The sequence below is a fragment of the Ictalurus furcatus genome, chromosome 8 (genome assembly GCF_023375685.1).
Source record: "Ictalurus furcatus strain D&B chromosome 8, Billie_1.0, whole genome shotgun sequence".
NCBI classification, from domain to species: Eukaryota; Metazoa; Chordata; class Actinopteri; order Siluriformes; family Ictaluridae; genus Ictalurus; species Ictalurus furcatus.
Window position 1 is genome coordinate 22398580 of NC_071262.1, and position 21965 is coordinate 22420544.

Sequence of the window (21965 nt, forward strand, 5' to 3'; positions counted from 1 at the left end):
ACAGAGAGATGGTTGTCCAGGAAGCTTATAAATCCGTAGGGTTGTATTTCCCTGATTCATTTATTTAAGAGCAGTCTGTACCAAGCTGCCGGAAGCTTAATGCCCTCCTATTAGATAAAAAAAAATCTTATTACTTTAGACAGCTCTAATGTAAAAGATACTTGCTGATGTATGAAATGCTCAAGATGTCCCACAGAATATTGTTGAGTTTATTTCCTGAAATCTTTATCTCATTGATTCATCTTTAATTCATTTCCCACAAAGCACTTAACAGTAGATTCACTTCTTTATTACACGGTACCTCATTCACTCACTGTGTGTGTATATTACTCACTTACTCACATTCGCTCTTAGGAATAAAACACCAGGGGGTGTGCAGCTATGGGAAAATACAACCCGAATTCCAAAAAAGTTGGGACGCTTTATATTAAAATTTATATGTTATAAAAACAGAATGCAATGATTTCAAATATCATAAACCCATATGTTATTCACAATAGAACATAGAAAAAAAAATCAAATGTTTAAACTGAGGAAATGTTCCAATGTTCCTCAACATAAAATTGTGAAGACTATTAACATATCATCAAAATATTCAGAGAATCTAGATAAATCTCTGTGCAAAAGGGACAAGGGTGAAAATCAATACTCCGTGCCCATGATCTTCGGGCCCTCAGGTGGCACTGCATTAAAACAGGCATGATTCTGTAATGGAAATCACTGCATGGGCTCCGAACCACCTTCAGAACTCATTGTCTGTGAACAGAGTTTGCCGTGCGATCCACAAATGCTGGTGAAAGTTCTATCATGCAAAGAAAAAGCCATAAGTGAACACGATCCAGAAACGCCACCATCTTCTCTGGGACAAAGCTAATTTAAAATGGACTGAGGCAAAGTGGAAAACTTTTTATCAGTGCTCAGTTCAAAAACCTGAATCTCTGATGGTATGGAGGTGCATTAGTGCCTATGGAATGGGCAGCTTGCACATCTGGAAAGGCACCATCAATGCTGAAAGGTATATACAGGTTTTAGAGCAACATATTCTTCCATCCAGATTCCATCCCATATTTACTTCTGAGAGACTCTGTCTCTCTAAGATACTCTTTTTTATACCCAATCATGTTACTGACCTGTTGCCAATTAACCTAATTAGTTGTAAAATGTTCCTCCAGATTATTTCTTTTTAGAAACACTTACTTTTTCCAGCCTTTTATTGCCCCATCCCAACTTTTTTGAGACGTGTTGCCATTAAATTCAAATTTACCTTATTTTTTCCCTTAAAATGGTACATTTCCTCAGTTTAAACATTTGAAATACTTTCTATGTTTTACTGTGAATAATATATGGGTTTATGAGATTTGCAAAACATTGCATTCTTTTTATATTTAGATTTTACACAGCATCCCAACTTTTTTGGAATTGGGGTCGTAATCAACAATGTATTGTAGAGGACATATTGTTACCAGCCTGAGGTTTATTATTTTCCATTAACAGCATGTCCTGGAATGTTTCATTCTGCTCAACATTTTTCCAATGATTACAATTTCCGTTTATTAAATCATGACGTCATACTATTTATCCAATTATAGTTACATTTACTGTAGTGCAACGTCCACGAAACAAGCTCTCACTTACATTATAGTAGCAATAAACAATTGTTCTCTCGCCACCCTCTCTTTTTTCTCGCTCTTGAAATGAATAAAACAAAAAAGTGCATCAATAAATACGAAGCTCGTGTAAACAAACAAACAAAAAAACCCTGCAAAAAATATCATAAACTCGTCTGTCCTGAGGATGTGGACAAACTTAGACTAACAGCTTTAACTCTGACTGTTACAAAGCGCTGACACTGGAGACTCCTTCCATAAATGTTACATAAAAATGTGTAAGCTGGTACTATAAAAACAATAATGTATTAGAATGAGCACATTAATATAAACCTGTGAGAGCTGCTGTTATGGAAAATTAATCACTTTTATGACCAATCAGAATCCATAACTCAATAATGTATAAACATTATAAACATCTAATTAGTATTTTTTTGCTTTTTAGTTAAGTTAAGCACAGTGAATTGCCTTTGTGTATGAAATCTGCTATATAAATATAGATTTTGTACTATAACTGTAATTATACAGGGTTCCTGTATTTAGTAACACTAGGTATGCTTTGTAAAGCACTCGTAGCACATGGAGAATGCTACGTCCTGCTACGTGACTCATACCTGAACTGATGGTGTCTGGGTTTGAATGAAACCATGTTGGCAACACAAGTCCAGTGAAGACAGACACACCAAAGATTAGCAGATTTCTGGAGGAGTTTAAGTCCACGTACTGCAAGAAAGCAAAGCAATTTAATTAAGAATATTGTGTGTTACAGGACAAAAAGAGCAATCAGAATCAACATGCAGTCAGTCATGTATACAGCTAATTAGTGTATTTACTGTATTACATATGAAATTCATGTATAATGAAATTTTATTAATTAAGTACATGGTAATGGTTTTAAATTTTATTTTAGTTACAATGGTGGCAATCACAACCACCATTTATCAAAGCTACTTAATTTATTATTATGTTCTTTGACTGGCCACTTAAATTGAATTAATTTTAATCCCAAAGTCAATCTATAAATAATGTATGTAATAATGAGATGTACTTTCTGGAAGGAGATGTTTATTTAGCATTTATGGAAAAGTCTCTAGTGTCAGTGCTTTTTAACATGCAGGGTTAAAGCTGTAACTTTACATGTTCTGACATCTTCAGGATAGAGAAGTTTACGCTTTGCTGTTTCTCAGCAAGCTGCGATTTATTTTGCATTATTACTTATTACATGTCTTAACTTGTTGAGTGGCCGTTCCACAACAAGTTATGGTGGGCCTGCAGCCCACACATATAAACATTGCACTCCTTGAGCAAACTGCCGGCCAGGTGCTGAACGGACAGCACCATTTCAGAACCCTGTTTGTTTTGGACAGCAAGAGAGTATGTGGCTGCGAGGCGGGGCGACAGAAACACACACGGATGGTGGCCAATGAGTGGAGCAGCTTCTCCTCACCGTCTGGCAGTAGACAGCCAGCTATAAAAGGAAACAGTAGGGACAGCGGTGTTAGTTTGTTCTCAGAATGCATGAGTATCGATGCATGTCTCCCTCTGCCCTCCAGATGCAGATGCCGACGACAACGATGACAGTGGAGAAAAAGTTCCCTGGCTGCACTGCACCCCTCACTGGCACCCTCCACACCCCCTTGATCCCGTCTCGCTGGTGCTCCAGTCTGCTCATCGCGACCGCCAACGGGAAGACATTGATCACCAACACGGCTCCCCTCAGCTCCACACCTTCACCCCTCCACTTGATCCTAAATAAAAGAGCACCATATTTTCCACTACCACCGCCTCCAGTGTGTCTGTGTTCAGCCTGTCACAGCTAAACTGGTGGAGAATGTGGGTACTCTAGAACACAGACCCACCCACACCCATAATGGACCCCATGCTGCATGTGCATCACTTTAAGGTGGCTCCGGCCAGCACACTGCCACCAGCATGGTTGAGAGGATCATCATGGACTGCTTTCTGAGGGCTCTGCCACCCGAAGAACGCAAGGTGGTGGTGATGAGGAGCTGCCAAACACCAGGGAGATGGTGGAAGCCCTCAAGTGTGCCCTAGCCACCCTGAGCTTCGGCAGGGGTGAGCAGAGAGACAACCTGCTGGGACTCCATGGGGGCCAAGCCCCACGGTGGTCAGAGCCCAAGCTACAATGGGAGAGGAGACTTCCAGAAAGCCGCCCTACCTATGGGACATCCCGGGATGAGCCCATGCCAGTGGCCTTCTGTACTTCAGGACCAAATGCTGAAGCCAACCCTGTGATCCCCTGGTTGTGCCGAGCCCTAGAAGCCGGCCCCTGATCCACCTGACCCCCAGCACCAGCAACTTTCCAGCTGCTGATGGCCCCACCACCAATCTGCAGCTGCCTACTTGGATGATGTCATAATCCACTCCTGCACCTGGGCTGACCACCTCCACCACCTAAGGGAGGTACTCGGAAGCCTCCGGAAAGCCGGGCTGAAGGCCAACCCACAGAAGTGCTATCTGGGGCTGGCAGAGACTCAGTACCTGGGGTGCCGCATTGGCTGGGGCCTGCTAATACCACAGGAGAAGTTGGAAGCAGTGAAAGGGTATCCCTGACCAATATATATATATAAAAAAAACAGGTATGTGCCTTTTTGGGGCTGGCGGGATACTATAGGAAATTTGTCCCTATCTTCTCCTCTCTAGCTTCCCTCCTCTCAGACCTCACCAAGAAAGACCAACCGGACCAGGTGCGATGGACCGAGGATGCAGAGCGAGTTTCAGGCTCTCAAGCAGGCCCTCATTCTCCCAGCTCCCAGATCGCCCATTCTCAGGAACCCCGACTTCTCCCTTTTCTTCGTTGTCCATATGGATGCATCTGAGATAGGGCTGGGAGCCATCCCATCCCAGAACTTCAACAGTGAAGAGCACCTGGTCCTCTACATCAGCAGAAAGCTTACCCCTGCCGAGCAGACGTATGCCACTGAGGAACGAGAAGCCCTCGCCATCAAGTGGGCCATTGAGGAGCTCTGGTATTACCTGGCTGGACACCACTTCACACTGTTCACTGACCATGCCCGTCTACAATAGATGGCCTGGGCGAAAGACATGAATGCCAGGGTAACTCAATGGTTTCTCTTGCTGCAGGACTTCTTGTTCCAGGTCCAGCACCGAGCGGAAGCCCAACATGGAAATGCCGATGGCCACTCCCTTTGGGTCCAACTCTCACCTGCAGTGGGCTCAGAGCTAAGGGAGATACTGTCACAGCAGGCCTGCAGCCTGCACACATAAACACCACGCTCCACGTGCAACTGCTGGCCGGGTGTTGAAATGCCGTTGTCCGTTTGCTTTGGACAGCAAGAGAGCACATGGTTGTGAGGGGGGAAGGCAGAAACACACACATATTGCGGCCAATGAGTGGAGCAGCTTCTCCTCACTATCTGGCCAAATACAGCTGGCTATAAAAGGGAGCAACAGGGACAGCGAGGTGAGTTTATTTTCTGAATGCATGATTATTGATGCACCCCAGACACCAATGCCAATGACGACAGTGGAGAAGAAGCTCCAATGGCTGCACTGCATCTCTTGACGGCACCCTCAGCCTACTCCATGCCCCCTGTGTCCCGTCTCACTTCTGCTCCACCCTGCTCATCACGGCCCCCACCTGCAAGACAGCAATCACCAATGCCACTCCGCTCACCTCCACACCTTCACCTCTCCACTCGATCCTAAATAAAAGAGCACCTTATTTTCCACTACCACCTACTCCAGTGTGTCTGTGTTCAGTCTTTCGCAGCCTAGAGTGTCCACAAACATTACATGTAACTATAAATGTATAAAAAGCTTTATGTAATATTTGGCAAAATGCTGTGGTATAAGAGGAATAAAACACATCAGGATAGGAACATAATGAATAGTATCAGGCTTCCACTTTGCACTGGGACTCATTACACCACTGATTATTTTCCTATAACAGCATCTGCCTGGCTGAAAATTTTTTGAATACCCTTGGCATAAAAGATATCTGAAGGCTAAATATCAAACACCTTTGAAGGACAAAGGAGACAATCAAACTTGTAAGGCAAGGAATCAGTTGAAATCCATAAGTAATTAAAAAGAATTATACCTCCTAGCTGTGCAAATTTATATAAGCTGGGTTAATAAATTGATGCTCTATAAAAAGACTTTTCATTACCAAGGTGTCACACAAGAAACATCTCATTATGGGTAAAAGCAAAGAGCTCTTTCAAGACCTTCGCAACCATTTTTCTGCGAAACATATTGATGGAATCAGATACAGACATATTTTAAAACTTCTGAATCCTCCAGTAAGCACCATTGGGGCCATTATCTGAAAGTGGAAGCAACATCACTCCGTCATCAACCGGCCATTCACAGACGATCCTCACAAGATTTCTGACTAGAGTGTCAGAAGAATAGTCAGAAGAGTAGCCCAATAGCCAAGGATCACTCAGAAAGAGCTCCAGAAACACTTGGAGGCAGCAGGTACCATTGACGAGGGCAAAACTTTTTGGCAGTCATACTATACACCATGTTTAGAGAAGAAATAGCACTGCACATCACCCTAAAAACACTATACCAAGTTTGGAGGTGGAAGTATCATGGTTTTTCATCACATGGTACTGGCAGACTTCATATAATTGAAGGAACAATGAATGGAGCCCTTTCCAGGAGATTCTTGAGAAGAATCTTCTGCCATCAATCAGGATGATGAAGGTAAGATATGGGTAGACCTTCCAGCAGGACAATGATCCAATGCATACAGCAATTGGTTTCAGAATATATATATATATATATATATATATATATATATATATATATATATATATATATATATATATATATATATATATATATATATATTCTGAAACCAATTGCTGTATGTGAGATCACTTTTGTGAGATACTGTGTATATATATATATATATATATATATATATATATATATATATATATATATATATACACACAGTATCTCACAAAAGTGAGTACACCCCTCACATTTTTGTAAATATTTGATTATATCTTTTCATTTGACAACACTGAAGAAATGACACTTTGCTACAATGTAAAGTAGTGAGTGTGCAGCTTGTGTTACAGTGTAAATTTGCTGTCCCCTCAAAATAACTCAACATACAGCCATTAATGTCTAAACTACTGGCAACAAAAGTGAGTACACCCCCAGGTAAAAATGTCCAAATTGGGCCCAGTTAGCCATTTTCCTTCCCCAGTGTCATGTGACTTGTTGGTGTTACAAGGTCTCAGGTGTGAGTGGAGAGGAGGTGTGTTAAATTTGGTGTCATCGCTCTCACACTCCCTCATACTGGTCACTGGAAGTTCAACATGGCACCTCATGCTAAAGAACTCTCTGAGGCTCTGAAAAAAAGAATTGTTGCTCTACATAAAGATGGCCTAAGCTGTAAGAAGATTGCCAAGACCCTGACACTGAGCTGCAGCATGGTGGCCAAGACCATACAACGGTTTAACAGGACAGGTTCCACTCAGAACAGGCCTCGCCATGGTCGACCAAAGAAGTTGAGTGCACATGCTCAGCGTTATATCCAGATGTTGTCTTTGGGAAATAGACATATGAGTGGTGCCAGCATTGCTGCAGAGGTTGAAGGGGTGGGGGGTCAGCCTGTCAGTGCTCAGACCATACGCCGCACACTGCATCAAATTGGTCTGCATGGCTGTCGTCCCAGAAGGAAGCCTCTTCTAAAGATGATGCACAAGAAAGCCCGCAGACAGTTTGCTGAAGACAAGCAGACTAAGGACATGGATTACTGGAACCATGTCCTGTGGTCTGATGAGACCAAGATAAACTTATTTTGTTCAGATGGTGTCAAGCGTGTGTGGCGGCAACCAGGTGAGGAGTACAAAGACAAGTGTGTCTTGCCTACAGTCAAACATGGTGGTGGGAGTGTCATGGTCTGGGGCTGCATGAGTGCTGCCAGCACTAGGGAGCTACATTTCACTGAGGGAACCATGAATGCCAACATGTACTGTGACATACTGAAGCAGAGTATGATCCCCTCCCTTCGGAGACTGGGCCGCAGAGCAGTATTCCAGCATGATAACAATCAAAAAACACACCTCCAAGACGACCACTGCCTTGCTAAAGAAGCTGAGGGTGAAGGTGATGGACTAAACTGTACTGAGAATCTGTGAGACATCCTCAAACGGAAGTGGAGGAGAACAAGGTCTCTAACATCCACCAGCTCCGTGATGTCATCATGGAGGAGTGGAAGAGGACTCCAGTGGCAACCTGTGAAGCTCTGGTGAACTCCATGCCCAAGAGGGTTAAGGCAGTGCTGGAAAATATTGGTGGCCACACAAAATATTGACACTTTGGGCCCAATTTGGACATTTTCACTTAGGGGTGTACTCACTTTTGTTGCCAGCAGTTTAGACATTAATGGCTGTGTGTTGAGTTATTTTGAGGGCACAGCAAATTTACACTGTTACACAAGCTGTACACTAACTACTTTACATTGTAGCAAAGTGTCATTTCTTCAGTGTTGTCACAGGAAAAGATATAATCAAATATTTACAAAAATGTGAGGGGTGTACTCATTTTTGTGAGATACTGTATATATATATATATATATATATATATATATATATATATATATATATATATATATATATATATATAGATATATATATATATATAGTGTTTTTGGTTCCATGAAAAGAAAAGCAGTTAAAACAGTTTTGAGTGTGTGCTGACAGGAACACGACAGCGTTCTTGCCTCTGACTCAGACCTGCGTGATGCCTTGTGTAGCCTGCAGCTCTGATCTCCAGGGTTATTTCCTGCATTGACATGTCTCATGCAGATCACATACGGAACTCTTATGAAAGAGAGAGAGAGAGTGTGTGTGTGTGTGTGTGTGTACATTGTGTGTGTGAGAGAGAGCGCAGGAGGGTAAAGCCTAAAGGGTCATAAAATGGTCACGTGTGAAACCTGCCATTATGTAAGTAAGATCTATCTATCTATCTATCTATGTATCTATCTATCTATCTATCTATCTATCTATCTTGGCTGCTTTTAACATATTCCATTGAAATGATGTTGTGTGTTTCTTTACACTGTACTGTATGTAATATTTTCTTTCCAGCTCTATTTTTACTGTTAAGCTGCATTCATGTTATATAAGATTTTATTTTTTAGCAATTTATTGGCATATTTTGTTTATTTATTTATCAACACTATCAAGTACTTGCTATCTATCTCAACTCTAAAACACCAATCACTGGTGCCCATTCCATGACAGATCACGTTCCACATTGCTTAAGAATATAATTAGTGAATTATTTGGTTTACTTTAAATTGTGTTTTGGTGCAGAGATACGTGGTCTAATGAGGAAAAAAATCTTCATACTGTAGCATTATTTTTTTTTATTATAAAGTATCACTCGGCAGGTCCACAGCTTTTAAACAACCATTTGACCAAAACTACGGATTGTACGACTCATTCGAAAATGTATTATTTAATAATTTGTGATGTCACAGGAACTGCTAGCCACATCAGTTAAAAAGTTGTGCTGCTGTATTAAAAACAGATAAAAACTCATTCATTCACCATCCAGAACTTCTTTAACTTCATGAATCATTTATTTTCACGTGATTTCTACATGAGTCATTCATTTTCTACGTGTGATTTTTACACATGACTAATTTATACATGATTAATTTTTCCCACATGATTCACTTATTTTCCATGTGTGATTTTTAAATATGAATAATTTATTCCATATAACAAATCATTTATACATGATTCATTTTATTCCCACATGACACATGATTCATTAATTTCCACATGACATTACCTGATTTCTTTTCCCATAAGAGGTGATTATATTGAATTGAGGTGGGTTTTTTTTTTTTTGGGTATCTCACCATTTAAGGGAAAGTGTCTTTTGATTGCAAACATACAATCATTTTCTAGTCACATGTAGGGTTAACTCGATCGCTTATAAATGACATTTAAAATATTGATAAATAACACTGTGAGATAAACAACACTGACAAATACCATTGTGGGAAAGGGAAACCTTCAGTGCGGTCCTCACTGTGAATCAATCATGTGTTTTCATGCCATCATTCTTTTGATCTAGCATGACTGACATTAACAACCATAGGCATAAAAATAATTACTATTTGCCACAAACCTGTTCTGCCAAGCGTATCACAGCTTGAACCTTTTAAACTTAAAAAGTCAGGTAACAATTCAGCAAATGTTAAATAAGCTTTCAAATTTGAAAATAAATGACTTGTGAAGCAGTAATAAAAAAACACCATATATTTAAGTTACATTTACAGTGCTCATTAATCCTTCATCACAGTACAGCTGTGAGATCTTTCTCCATTCTCTCAAGTGAATGCATTTAGTGCATCAATCGCTGTGTGAGGTGAACACCTCCATTTACCTGCAGGTTTGATATTCCCACAGCAGCAACCATCCCGAACATAACCAGGAACATGCCTCCGATCACGGGCTCCGGGATGATGATGAAAACGGCACTGAACTTCCCAAATACTCCCAGGACGACCATGAGGAGGCCGGCCGTCTGCAGGACCAGCCTGCTTCCAACCTGGTGCCGTTAATCACAAAAGGTAATCAGTCAAACTCTGCTTAATGGTTTGACACATTTGGGTGTACCAAGCAAAATTGAATCTTTAAGAGATAGGGTTGTCATGGTGTCATGGACAGAGTCAAATTTGTCCATTTCTGCATTTATAAATAACAGTAGTAGGGATGTGAACAAGGCGTCCTGCACTTTCAGGATTCCCTTAACTGCATCTGAAATAATAATAATAATAATAATAATAATAAAGAACTAAACAAACTTTAAGACTGATTATTTTGAGTAGTTTTTGAGTTTGTACATCAGATGTACTGTATTATACCACCGCAATTTCCCAACAATTACAGTTAAAATTTTTTAAAAGAATGCCACAGAACGTCTGCAAGACTCGAGTATTCAAGACTCGAGTATGAGACTTGTCTCATTAACTTCAAAACAGAGATAAAAGGAAATCCTAGTGATGGAATGTCTATTTATAGCTGCTATAACATAATCCATAACAGGAAGTGGTCAGGAAACCTACTGTTAGAAAGCACTTACACTTGAAACTCCTTCTATAAATGTTAACAGTGTCAACGCTTTAAATGTCCAGTGTCCACGCTTTGTAACAGCCAGAGGTAAAGCTGTAACTTTAGGTTTTCCATCACAGGCCAGCGGACACTGCTTATTAACTACTTATTAACTACACAAGAGAGAACAGATGGCTGCTTGATTTATAGCTGCTTGATTCACGGATATTCCACAACATTAAATGTAGCTATGAATGGATAAAAACACAATGTGTGGTTCTTCAATAAATAAAAAAAATTGTGGTGTGAGAGGACTAAAACACATCGGGATGTGCTGTTACAGGAAACCATAATGGTGGTAACAGTAAGTCCATAATGACTGGCACCCTGTCCAGGGTGTACCCCGCCTTGTGCCCGATGCTTCCTGGGATAGGCTCCAGGTTCCCCGTGACCCTGAAAAGGAGTAAGTGGTAGAAGATGGATGGATGGATGGATGGAGTAAGTCCATAATTGATATGTGTGTGACCTATAAAACACTGAATGGTCTCGCACCACAGTATCTGAGCGAAATTTTATTCTTTTATGATCCACCACGTCTACTTCGATCAAAAGCTGCAGGCTATTTTTTGGTACCTCGAATAGTGAAGGCAACAGAAGGGGGAAGAGCTTTCTCTTACAAAGCCCCACAGTTATGGAACAGCCTTCGAATTAGTGTTCGGTACTCAGACACAGTCTCAGTGTTTAAGTCTAGGTTGAAAACATAATTGTTTATTCAAGTTTACCATTAATAGACTTTTTTTATGTAAAGTACACAGTATTATCCATTACAGGATGGTAAGTATACCTAACAATCTCTCCCTCTCTTTACCTCCCTCTTCCTCTCTCCTTCTGTCGAGCCACACATGATATTATGGAGATGCCAGTGATCCTGACCCTTTCTACTCTCCGGACCTGCCTGATCCATCCTGATGCCCTACCTTCGGATGGAGCTCTCATCAACTGGAGGCTACATTCTGACACTGAGGATGATCCCAAGCAGTGCACCCTGGAGATTGCTGAGGTTGGTGCCACTTGAAATACCATGGAATTGGTTTTGGACCTCAATTTCACATGGATATTTTCGCTGTGGTTGCTGGTATTACGGTTGCTGCTATGGCCTTTGGACTGCAATTACCACTGGCTATGGGAACACTCAGAGCTCTGACCACTAAACTGGAAGAGTGTCTGTAACAGATACCAGAAAATCCCAATCCTCCTAGGAATTGCAAAATGTTGCACTTTCAAGCTTCCAAACCTCTGGTAGAAGGGTGGAATTTTGAATACAGTGCTTATTTACTCTTACTTGTAAAAAAAACTCATAAAAAAGCTCTGACTCTAGGTAATACATTGTCATGCTAATAAACAAATGACACCAAACAACCGATGATACGAATCAAAGCAAATCGGACTGCAAACCTAACTGCTCTGAAAATATCAAGAAGAGGAACTACAGCACTGGTCACCAACCTTGAGATCCCATTCCTTGAGATCTCCCTTCCTACAGGTTTCATCTCCAACCAAAATCCAAAACCTGTTTTAGCTGATCAAGAGCTTCTTAAGGCAATGATTAAATGGTCAGGTGGGCACAGTTATGGTTGGAGCTAAAGTCTTCAGGAAGGTAGATCTCCAGGAACAGAAATCTCAGGAGTTCATCACTGGCTAGCTGAAATAAAAATATCTACAGATGATGCTAGGTAAGTGAAAATAACAGCTCTTACCCAATATGTTGTTTTTAACACTCAGCTGCTATCAGTCACTGATTCCAGTGCAATGAAAACAAAAACATTCTTTTCTTACAGCTAACTAATGCACAAGAGCTAGCTATTGCAGTTCATTTAAAATCAATTCGCTAACATTACAGAGAATGAGAGTAGTAGCCTAAGTACATTAACACACGTGTGCTTCTCCTGGCCACAATTTAAATCTGAGGAAACATAATCAGACTTATAGAAGAATCAAATGTTCAGTGATGCCCATGAGTGATTAATATTAAGTAGGTTATCGGTATATCAGTATCTGAGTACCAAAGAACATGTATTTGTAATAGACAATATGGTACTGATGTAGCATTATTATTATTATTATTATTATCCATCCATCCATCTTCTATACCGCTTATCCTTCCTTCAGGGTCACGGGAAACCTGGAGCCTATCCCAGGGAGCATTGGGCACAAGGCGGGGTACACCCTGGACAGGGTGCCAATCCATCGCAGGGCACACTCACACACATATTCACACACCCATTCATACACTATGGACATGACTGACTTTGGACATGCCAGTCAGCCTACCATGCATGTCTTTGGACTGGGGGAGGAAACCCCCGCAGCACAGGGAGAACATGCAAACTCCACACACACAGGGCCACGGTGGGAATCGAACCCCCGACCCTGAATGTGTGAGGCGAACGTGCTAACCACTAAGCCACCGTGCGCCCTATTATTATTATTATTATTATTATTATTATTATTATTATTATTATTATTATTATTATTATTATTATTATTATTATTATTATTTTATTTATTTATTTTTTTTATTATTATTATTATCATCTCAACACCTACCCTGGTGATCCCCAAGGCAGCAATGTTCTGGCTGAATGATGTCGTCCCATTGCCGCTGCCCCACAGCCCCACCAGGATGCAACCCAGTCCCTCAACTGCAATACCACGGTTAATAGCGTGGGTGGGCGGAGTCGGGGCACCAGAGAGCCGTGCACAGGCGTAGTAATCCCCGATGGACTCTATGGTAGATGCCAATACCCCTGCCATCATGCCCAGGACGGAGGAGACACTCACGGTTGGGAGACCCCACTGCCCTAGAGACGAGATTTCAGAGGATTGATGAAAGGAATAGGAGAGACTCAGTAGACAGCAATACTAAAAGGAGCTACACACAAACTTTTCATAATTTTTCTCTTTTTTTTAACCTAAAAGAAGATAAGGTATATGCAAGCAAGATGGCATCTTCTGGCTTTAAAACAATAAATATTGCAAAAAGCTCTCGTGTTTCTCCTTTGCTTGTTTTTTTTTCTTAACTATTTCAAATGAATATAAAATTAATTCATTAAAAATCTTGAATGACCCGGATGTGCATCAGTGGTTATTGGGTAGGGATCTAAATCTAAATCCAAATCCAGATTTCTCTAAAGCTGCTTTGTGACAATGCCCATTGTTAAAAGTGCTTTATAAATAAAATTGTATTGAATATGATTAAGTTCAACAAATTACAGGAGCAGATTACAGCTCCAGAGTGGTGCAACGTTGTGTGGAGATTGTGACTTCAAATGGCCTGGAGAGCAAAACTGTCCATAATCTCAGGACGGGAATGGCATACTCTCTCTTCCCTGTCAATCACAGTGACACTAGCCGATCGTAGGTGTCTGTGAACTCATGTATGTGGAAGAGAGTGGATAGATAGCGCTTTCCTCTGAGTGTGTTACGTCTCCCTGTGGCGCTGCATGAGCAGCAGTTTGAAAAGATGCAGTTGTCTGGCTTCATGTGTCTCAGAGGAAGCGCATGCTGAACTGGCTGGTGAGGGGAAATTAGCAGATGACCAATTTAGGGAAAAAAACAGAGGAAAAAAGATTACAGATTGTCATGATTGCCTGAAGTACTGCTAATATGGAGCTCTACACTCTTTACGCATGTTCATCCCATGTTTATAATGTGTTGGATGAAACAACTAAAACTGACTTATCAATTTATTGTTTAAAAATAATTTGATAAAAACTTGAATTCATTCACTGTTTTACTGTATGCTTTCCATGAGTGTGAATGTGAGAAAAATCTCGTAGTCTATAAACATCCTTAAATGCACCATTTTCCAACTTCGGCATTAATAAAGAATTGTAAAAAGTGCTTAAATCCCTGTGACCTACTGAGTAACTGGTTAAACTGGATTGTTGTGCCAAGATTTACACACATCATCACTAAAGAATAGTGCTATAACGTGTGTTTATCACAGTTCGCTGCCAAGTACAGCTAAAATAAAGAGTAATACTTCATTCACATATAGACATATTAATTGATAGCTGCATGTACATAATGAATGCAGCACTTGTGTGGGAACATTAGCAAATTTTATTTGGTGTCCTCATATTCTCATACTGTTTCTGGATAAATACTGATTAGTAAAACTTTGATTCATTCATTCATTCATTCAATTGTTAGTAAGTCCGTGGTCCTGGTCAGGGTTGTGGTGGATCCCAGTCTAACACTGGGAGTGAGGAGAGAATATATCCTGATTGATACAACAAGCCCCAGCACTGCCAAGCGGCCACTCTTGGGCCCTTGAGCAAGGCCCTTAACCCTCTCTGCTCCAGGGGTGCCGTATCATGGCTGACCATCTGCACTGACCCCAACTTCTTAACAAGCTGGGTTATGTGAAGACAGGAATTTCAATCTTCTGTAATGTATATGTGACAAATAAAGACTTCTTCTTTTAACAGTCCATTGCATGGCCAATAGACTCCATGAGACATTATTTATAGGCAGATAACTGTGATTTGTGATTTCCATCTGTGTAGATAACTGTTAAAAAAAAAAAAAAAAAAACAACTCCAGACCCCCTGACTATGCATCACAGATCCTTGGAACTTGGAAGGTTCTTGTTATGGATAAGCTTTATATGAGACTTCTGGCTGGAACGTAAGATACAATTAAAGCTGCTGTTCCGCTTGAACACAACTACTTGACTAGATCAGCAGTTCTCAAAGTGAGGTCCAGGGATCCTCAGGGGTCTGTGAAGCATAGCCAAGGGGGTCTGTGAATTTTATTCATTTATTATTCAGTTCTTATTGTAGTAAACTTCTGACTGGTCACTTGAATCGAATGCCTCTGGTTTGCGCAATCTACATTTACTTCCACATTTCTTTCAAGGTGTTTTTTGACAATATTCACTGTTAAATGTGCCATACAAAATAAAAGAACTAATCTGAATTAATAATAAATAAATAAATCTCAATAATTTAGAAACAACTAGAATTAGTAATGTCCTAATAATTGGACTTAGTGTGATAGATAGACAGATACATAGAGAGATAGATAGATAGATAGATAGATAGATCACTTTATTCATCCCAGATCATAATTGACCTATTACAGCAGCAAGTGAAATTCAGAATTATTATTGTACACATTTAAATAATGTTTATGAAATAAATCTGTACTGAGGCAGTCAGTGGAATTGATTGATTTATTGATTGATTGATTTCACCAATTTTCTCCATAATTTAGTTTTGGCTGGTGGTTGGGAATTGGCCAAAACTACATTATGGAGAAAATTGGGGAAATCAATCAGTCAATAAATCAATCAATTCCACTGACTGCCTCAGTATCAATCCAATAGAAATCAATCAATTTCACTGACAGCTCTCCTCTCCAAATGGCAACCACCAACCAGGGGAAGGTGAACTACATGCTTCCTCCAAGTCACATGAGCCGCATCTTATCGAACTACTGCTCATGGTGCATCACAGGGCAGTGTAACATACACAGAGGAAAGTGCTGTCCCCTTCTTCCACATACATGAGCTCATAAATGCTGACGATTGGCTGGTGTTGCTATGATTGACACTGGAGAGAGAGTATGCCCCCCCACACAGACAGCATGGCCAGCTCTTGGATTCCTGGCAACGGATCTCTCTGGAATCTCGGGTTTCTTACTCAAGATCCCCAGATGATAAGGTGAACATTTTTTTTTGTTCCTGGTTCCTGGTTTTTTGTTTCCTGGCTACAGGTTTGAAAAGCCCTAGACTAGATTAATCCATATGGCATTAAATTACAGAGAAAAACAATTCTTAACATTTAAAATAATAATGAAAGTATATCATAGACTACCTAACCTGCTGAGGAAATTGAATAGCCACGACCTATAATATACAATAAAAATAAAAACACTAATTTAATAAAGCACTATTAAGTTGATAATATCTCCAGATAACAATTGTATCCACTATTTATATGGTATGTTCACTTATTGGCTATGAATTATTATGAAATATGTGATCACTACAATGAAACAATACCAAAAATCTAATAAACCACTAAACAGATATAGAGAGCATTAACAAGCACATGGCTTTATCAGCTCTAATGGAGTGTTATCAGCTCTAATTTCTGAAATCTATGAGAAATCTGAAGTGAAAACTCTTGGGACAATTTACTGAGCCTTATGAAAATTCAGTTATTAATTGTAAGACAAATGCACTTCAGTAGATTTAAAATCATTAATTTGTGGTATCATCTTTAAAAAAAAAAACAGTTTGAGACTTTGAGGAAAAAACTGTGACAAAAAAATGAAGCTCAACATGTATGAACAAGCTGTGGAAAGACAATAATACAGGTGTAACACAATGCCACTATCTGCATTTCTTTAGGTTTCTAAATATGCATACTATCTGCTTTAAATAGGAGCTTGGCTTGGTTTATTTTTTGTTTCTTTTCCTGGTACCACTATGCCCCGTATAGTGAAACACTGAAACACTTCAGAGTTAAACTCTTTCAAATAAAAATCACTCACATTGTAAAAATAATAAATAGAATATCTAATAATGTATAATTATAATAAAATCAATCCTAACAAAAAAAAAAAAACAGTCAAAACTCTTTATATACAGTACGTAACCATTTTCAATTCCAGCAATATTTTTCCTCCAAATCCAATGCTATTCATTGCCATTTGTAATAGGATCCTGATATCCGAATTCTGATATCTGCTCCATACTGGGCATAGGATTGCTGAGATCTCTAATAAATAATTGTATCTCCTAATCATTTCTGTATTTGCATCCATCTAGAACACATTATCTGTTCACTCAATAATGTATTCATATTCATTTATAAATAACCAGGAAATGTTCTCATGGGACTACATAATGGGAATTTTAACAAGAATTTTTTTTCCACTAAACTGTCTGATAGGGAAATCCTGAAATGCAGAATAAACCTATATTCAATACCAATATCCTATACCAATATTCAGATGTGTTGTGGTGTTGTTTTTAAGTTACATTTTAGGATATTACTGAGTACATCATTGTAATGCATCCTTCCACACTTCCACTGTAGTGATGGTAATATAAAATTGAATGTGACCACCAAAACTGGTACAGGTAATTTAATCTACTTGGTACGAAAATAAATCTCATGGTCTTGGTAATTAGATTGGAGAAAAAGGCAGCCTGGCTAAAAGACCACTTCATTGTATTTGAAGTAGCTTGGATAAACTGTGTAATTTTAGATTCCCTAAATATCCATATTTGTATGAACACTATAATTTATCCATGATCAATTATCAATCTCCATGATGATTTCTCTCTTCAGGTTGACACATCCAGCATACTTTTATTTTTAAGCCATTATTTTCTTAAGCATTGTGACTACACCCACTACAATAATATTTGGTGAAGCCTCCAGTGGAGAGAATAGCAACACTCAATCTCTTCCTGTAAAATCTAACAAGGTTGGAGGTATCTGTATTGAGGACTTGGACCATTCTTAAATTCTTCCATTCGACAATTCAGGTGCCATGTGTGTACCACTGGTTTTACATTTACAAATACTTATGTAAAGTAAAGGTTAAATACTTTAAAAAACAAAATAAAACAAAACAAACAACAACAAAAACAAACAAACAAACGAACAAAAAAGACATTAATGACCTCAGTGCATGTATTAGATAAATCACTTAAAACCTTAATAAAACCTACAGAACTTTGAAAACAGAGTTTTTGCCCAGTCAAACCTACTATAATGGCACTTTACTTAAAAATATAATTGTTAAAAATACTTTTATTTGTGCATTAATGTGTGAATCTGTTTAACATGATTGAAACATCATTTTCCATGAGTTGTACATTAATGATTATGAAAAATGTAACATTTTTTCACACTCATTCACATTCACCTGAACACATTCAGCTTTATGAAATATTTACAATATTCTACAAGTTCAGCAGGAAGTTGCTTCATTTGAATTTCCTGAAGACCACTATCAGAAGAAAAATAAGTTCTATCATTATTTTTTTCTCAATTCAGTTGTAACATTGACTGAAAAGGTCAAATTATAGACTTTAAGTAAATTATTTATAGAACAAAAATATTTTAAGTACAGTGCTGTGAAAAAGATTTTGCCCCATCCTGATTTCCTCATCCTAGTTTTAGATCTTCAAACAAAATACAGCATAAAACAAACGCAACCTGAGTAAACACACAATACAATTTTTATTTATGTATTTTTTTATTGAAGCAAAAAAAAAGTTATTCAACACCTATCACCCATGTGAAAAACTAATTGCCCCCTTAAACTTAAAATCTAATTGTGCCACCTTTAGCAGCGATAACTGCAACCAACTGCTTCAGTCTTTCTTACTTACTCCTATGCTTTAGGTCATTGTCCTGCAGCATAATCCAGTTGCACTTGAGGTCCAATTTACAGACTGAAGACCAGATATTCTCCTTTAGGATTTTCTGGTAGAGAGCAGAATTCATGTTTCCCTTAATTATTGTAAGTTGCCCAGGCCCTGAAGCAGCAAAGCATCCCCACACCATCACACTTCCACCACCATGCTTGACCGTAGGTATGATGTTCTTTTTGTGGAATTCTGCGTTTGGTTTATGCCAGATGTAACGGGACCCCTGTCTTCCAAACAGTTCCACTTCCGACTCATCAATCCTCTGAACTTTCTCCCAAAAGGCTTCCTTTGTTTTTACCTTAGATTTCTGAAAAATATTGTATTAGATATACACAAAAACAGAAGAAATCAGGAATAAATCAAATTCTTTTTCACAGAACTGTAAATGATTAGAATGCTTTCGGTGCCCTCATGCTATTAGCATTCATGCTAGTTAACCATATTTTGTGCATATGCTCATTTCTATGCTCGAAATCCAAACCTGTTACTTATTTAAGAGCAAAATGCAGCACAGAAACCTTGTAAAAATATTTTTTTTTCTGAGATGAGCTAACACATTTTTTAATCACCCACATTATCAGAGACAGAGATCAGGCTTTGGGTTAAAATCTTCTGGTGCTACAGAATTTATGAAATTATCACATCAAAAGCCACACAAACAGGCCCAAAGCATCAATAATCCACCACCACATTGTACCAGTGGGACTGGAGAAGTTGTCTAGCTCATTAGCTCATTGTTAGCTTCAAAAAGGCTTGATTGAAGTTCAGGCTCTGGATTCTTTGTGGGTTCTTTTGTGCAACCCTTTAAAACTGAACTGTGTAAAAGTCAGATTGATTTGCTGGTATGGCGGTCGCATCCAACAGCAATTTTTTTTTTTGTAAGTGTTCATTATAAATATTCTTTAGGGGTGCCAATAATTTTTCCACTAACGATTTTTGAGAGAAAATCCTATTATTTATGAAGACATTCTTATAAAAATTTGTTTTATTCCATATAAATAGTTGGTAAATAGTTTCACCAACTGTAGTCATTTGAATCAATTTATTTTATAATCAATCAATTTTGCACATGATCTTGGAAAAGTGGCAATTAGGGATGTATTGATAATTTTTTCCTCCCAGACAGAGTATGAGTACATGTTTGTTGGTACCTGATGCTGATATTGAAATGTGTAACATACCTATTATTAATGAATCAGGGGCATCATGGAGCATTTTATCTAGCTCTGTTGACAACTCTTGTTGCCATGTGCTGTAGCAATGAACTCCTCATGCAAAGTTTATGTACAAGGCATTTAAAGAGTATCTTATGTCATTTACACACCTGAGCAGTTGCAATCGAATGTCTTAACCACTGATCTACTACTGCTCCAATGTGTCTCAGTGCTCAGTACTCGCAGACGTGAAATGCTTTCTCTGGTGATTGTTCTGTTCTAGTTTTATTGGATCTCGGTGCTGAATTTGACACTGTGGATCATGCTCTGCTCATTGAGCCTGTGAAGCACTGTGTTGGTGTTAAGTACTCTATTGTTTCATTTCTTATCTCACAGACAGAACATTTTCTGTCAACATAGGCAACCACTGTTCTTCAACTGCCACTGTCACTTCAGGGGTTCACCAGGGTTCCATCCTGGGACCTGTACTTTTACCATGCACATCCTCCAATTGGGACAAATTATATGCAAATGTGATATCTCGTACCATTGTTATGCTGATGACATGCAGCTGTATCTTCCTCTGCAAACTGGCGACCAGGGCTCCTTAAAGAGGCTTAATGAGTCTATAGTGTATGTTAATTTTTTTTTTTAATTGTCTTCAAATAAATGGAAACCAAACAGAGGGCATTTAATTCAGTCCCTGAATTTAACTCTTGAATTTAACTCTTATTACAGTGCATCCGGAAAGTATTCACAGCACTTCACTTTTTCCACATTTTGTTATGTTACAGCCTTATTCCAAAATGGATTAAATCCATTATTTTCCTCAAAATTCTACAAACAATACCCCATGATGACAATGTGAAAAATTTTTGTTTGAAATCTTTGCAAATTTATTAGAAATAAAAAATATAAAAAGCACATGTACATAAGTATTCACAGCCTTTGCTCAATACTTTGTTGAAGCACCTTTGGCACCAATTACAGCCTCAAGTCTTTTTGAGTATGATGCTACAAGCTTGGCACACCTATTTATGGGCAGTTTCTCCCATTCTTCTTTGCAAGACCTCTCAAGCTCCATCAGGTTGGATGGGGAGCGTCGGTGCACAGCCATTTTCAGATCTCCCCAGAGATGTTTAAACGGGTTCTAGTCTGGGCTCTGGCTGGGTCACTCAAGGACATTCACAGAGTTGTCCTGTAGCCACTCCTTTGTTATCTTGGCTGTGTGCTTAGGGTCGTTGTCCTGTTGGACAAAGACAGGAGAGCTCTGGAGCAGGTTTTCATCAAGGATGTCTCTGTACATTGCTGCATTCATCTTTCCCTCGATCCTGACTAGTCTCCCAGTTCCTGCCGCTGAAAAACATCCCCACAGCATGATGCTGCCACCACCATGCTTCACTGTAGGGATGATATTGGCCAGGTGATGAGTGGTGCCTGGTTTCCTCCAGAAATGACGCTTGCCATTCAGGCCAAAGAGTTCAATCTTTGTTTCATCATGGTCTGAGAGTCCTTCAGGTGCCTTTTGGCAAACTCCAGGCAGGCTATCATGTGCCTTTTTCTGAGGAGTGGCTTCCATCTGGCCACTCTACCATACAGGCCTGATTGATGGAGTTCTGCAGAGATGGTTGTTCTTCTGGAAGGTTCTCCTTTCATCACAGAGACACGC

The 21965-nt window shown here is 39.3% G+C and overlaps 1 protein-coding gene across 1 annotated transcript in view; it reads right to left on the minus strand.

Moving 5' to 3' along the window:
- The window catches only part of si:dkey-106n21.1 (solute carrier family 23 member 2), a 52072-nt gene that overhangs the window by 1461 nt on the left and 28646 nt on the right, over window positions 1–21965 (minus strand). The window contains exons 7-9 of the mRNA XM_053630698.1: window positions 13292–13545; window positions 10017–10181; window positions 2222–2330 (exon numbers count right to left, since the gene is read on the minus strand). Coding sequence (XP_053486673.1) covers window positions 2222–2330; window positions 10017–10181; window positions 13292–13545 — 528 coding nt within the window. The remainder of the gene's footprint in view (window positions 1–2221; window positions 2331–10016; window positions 10182–13291; window positions 13546–21965) is intronic.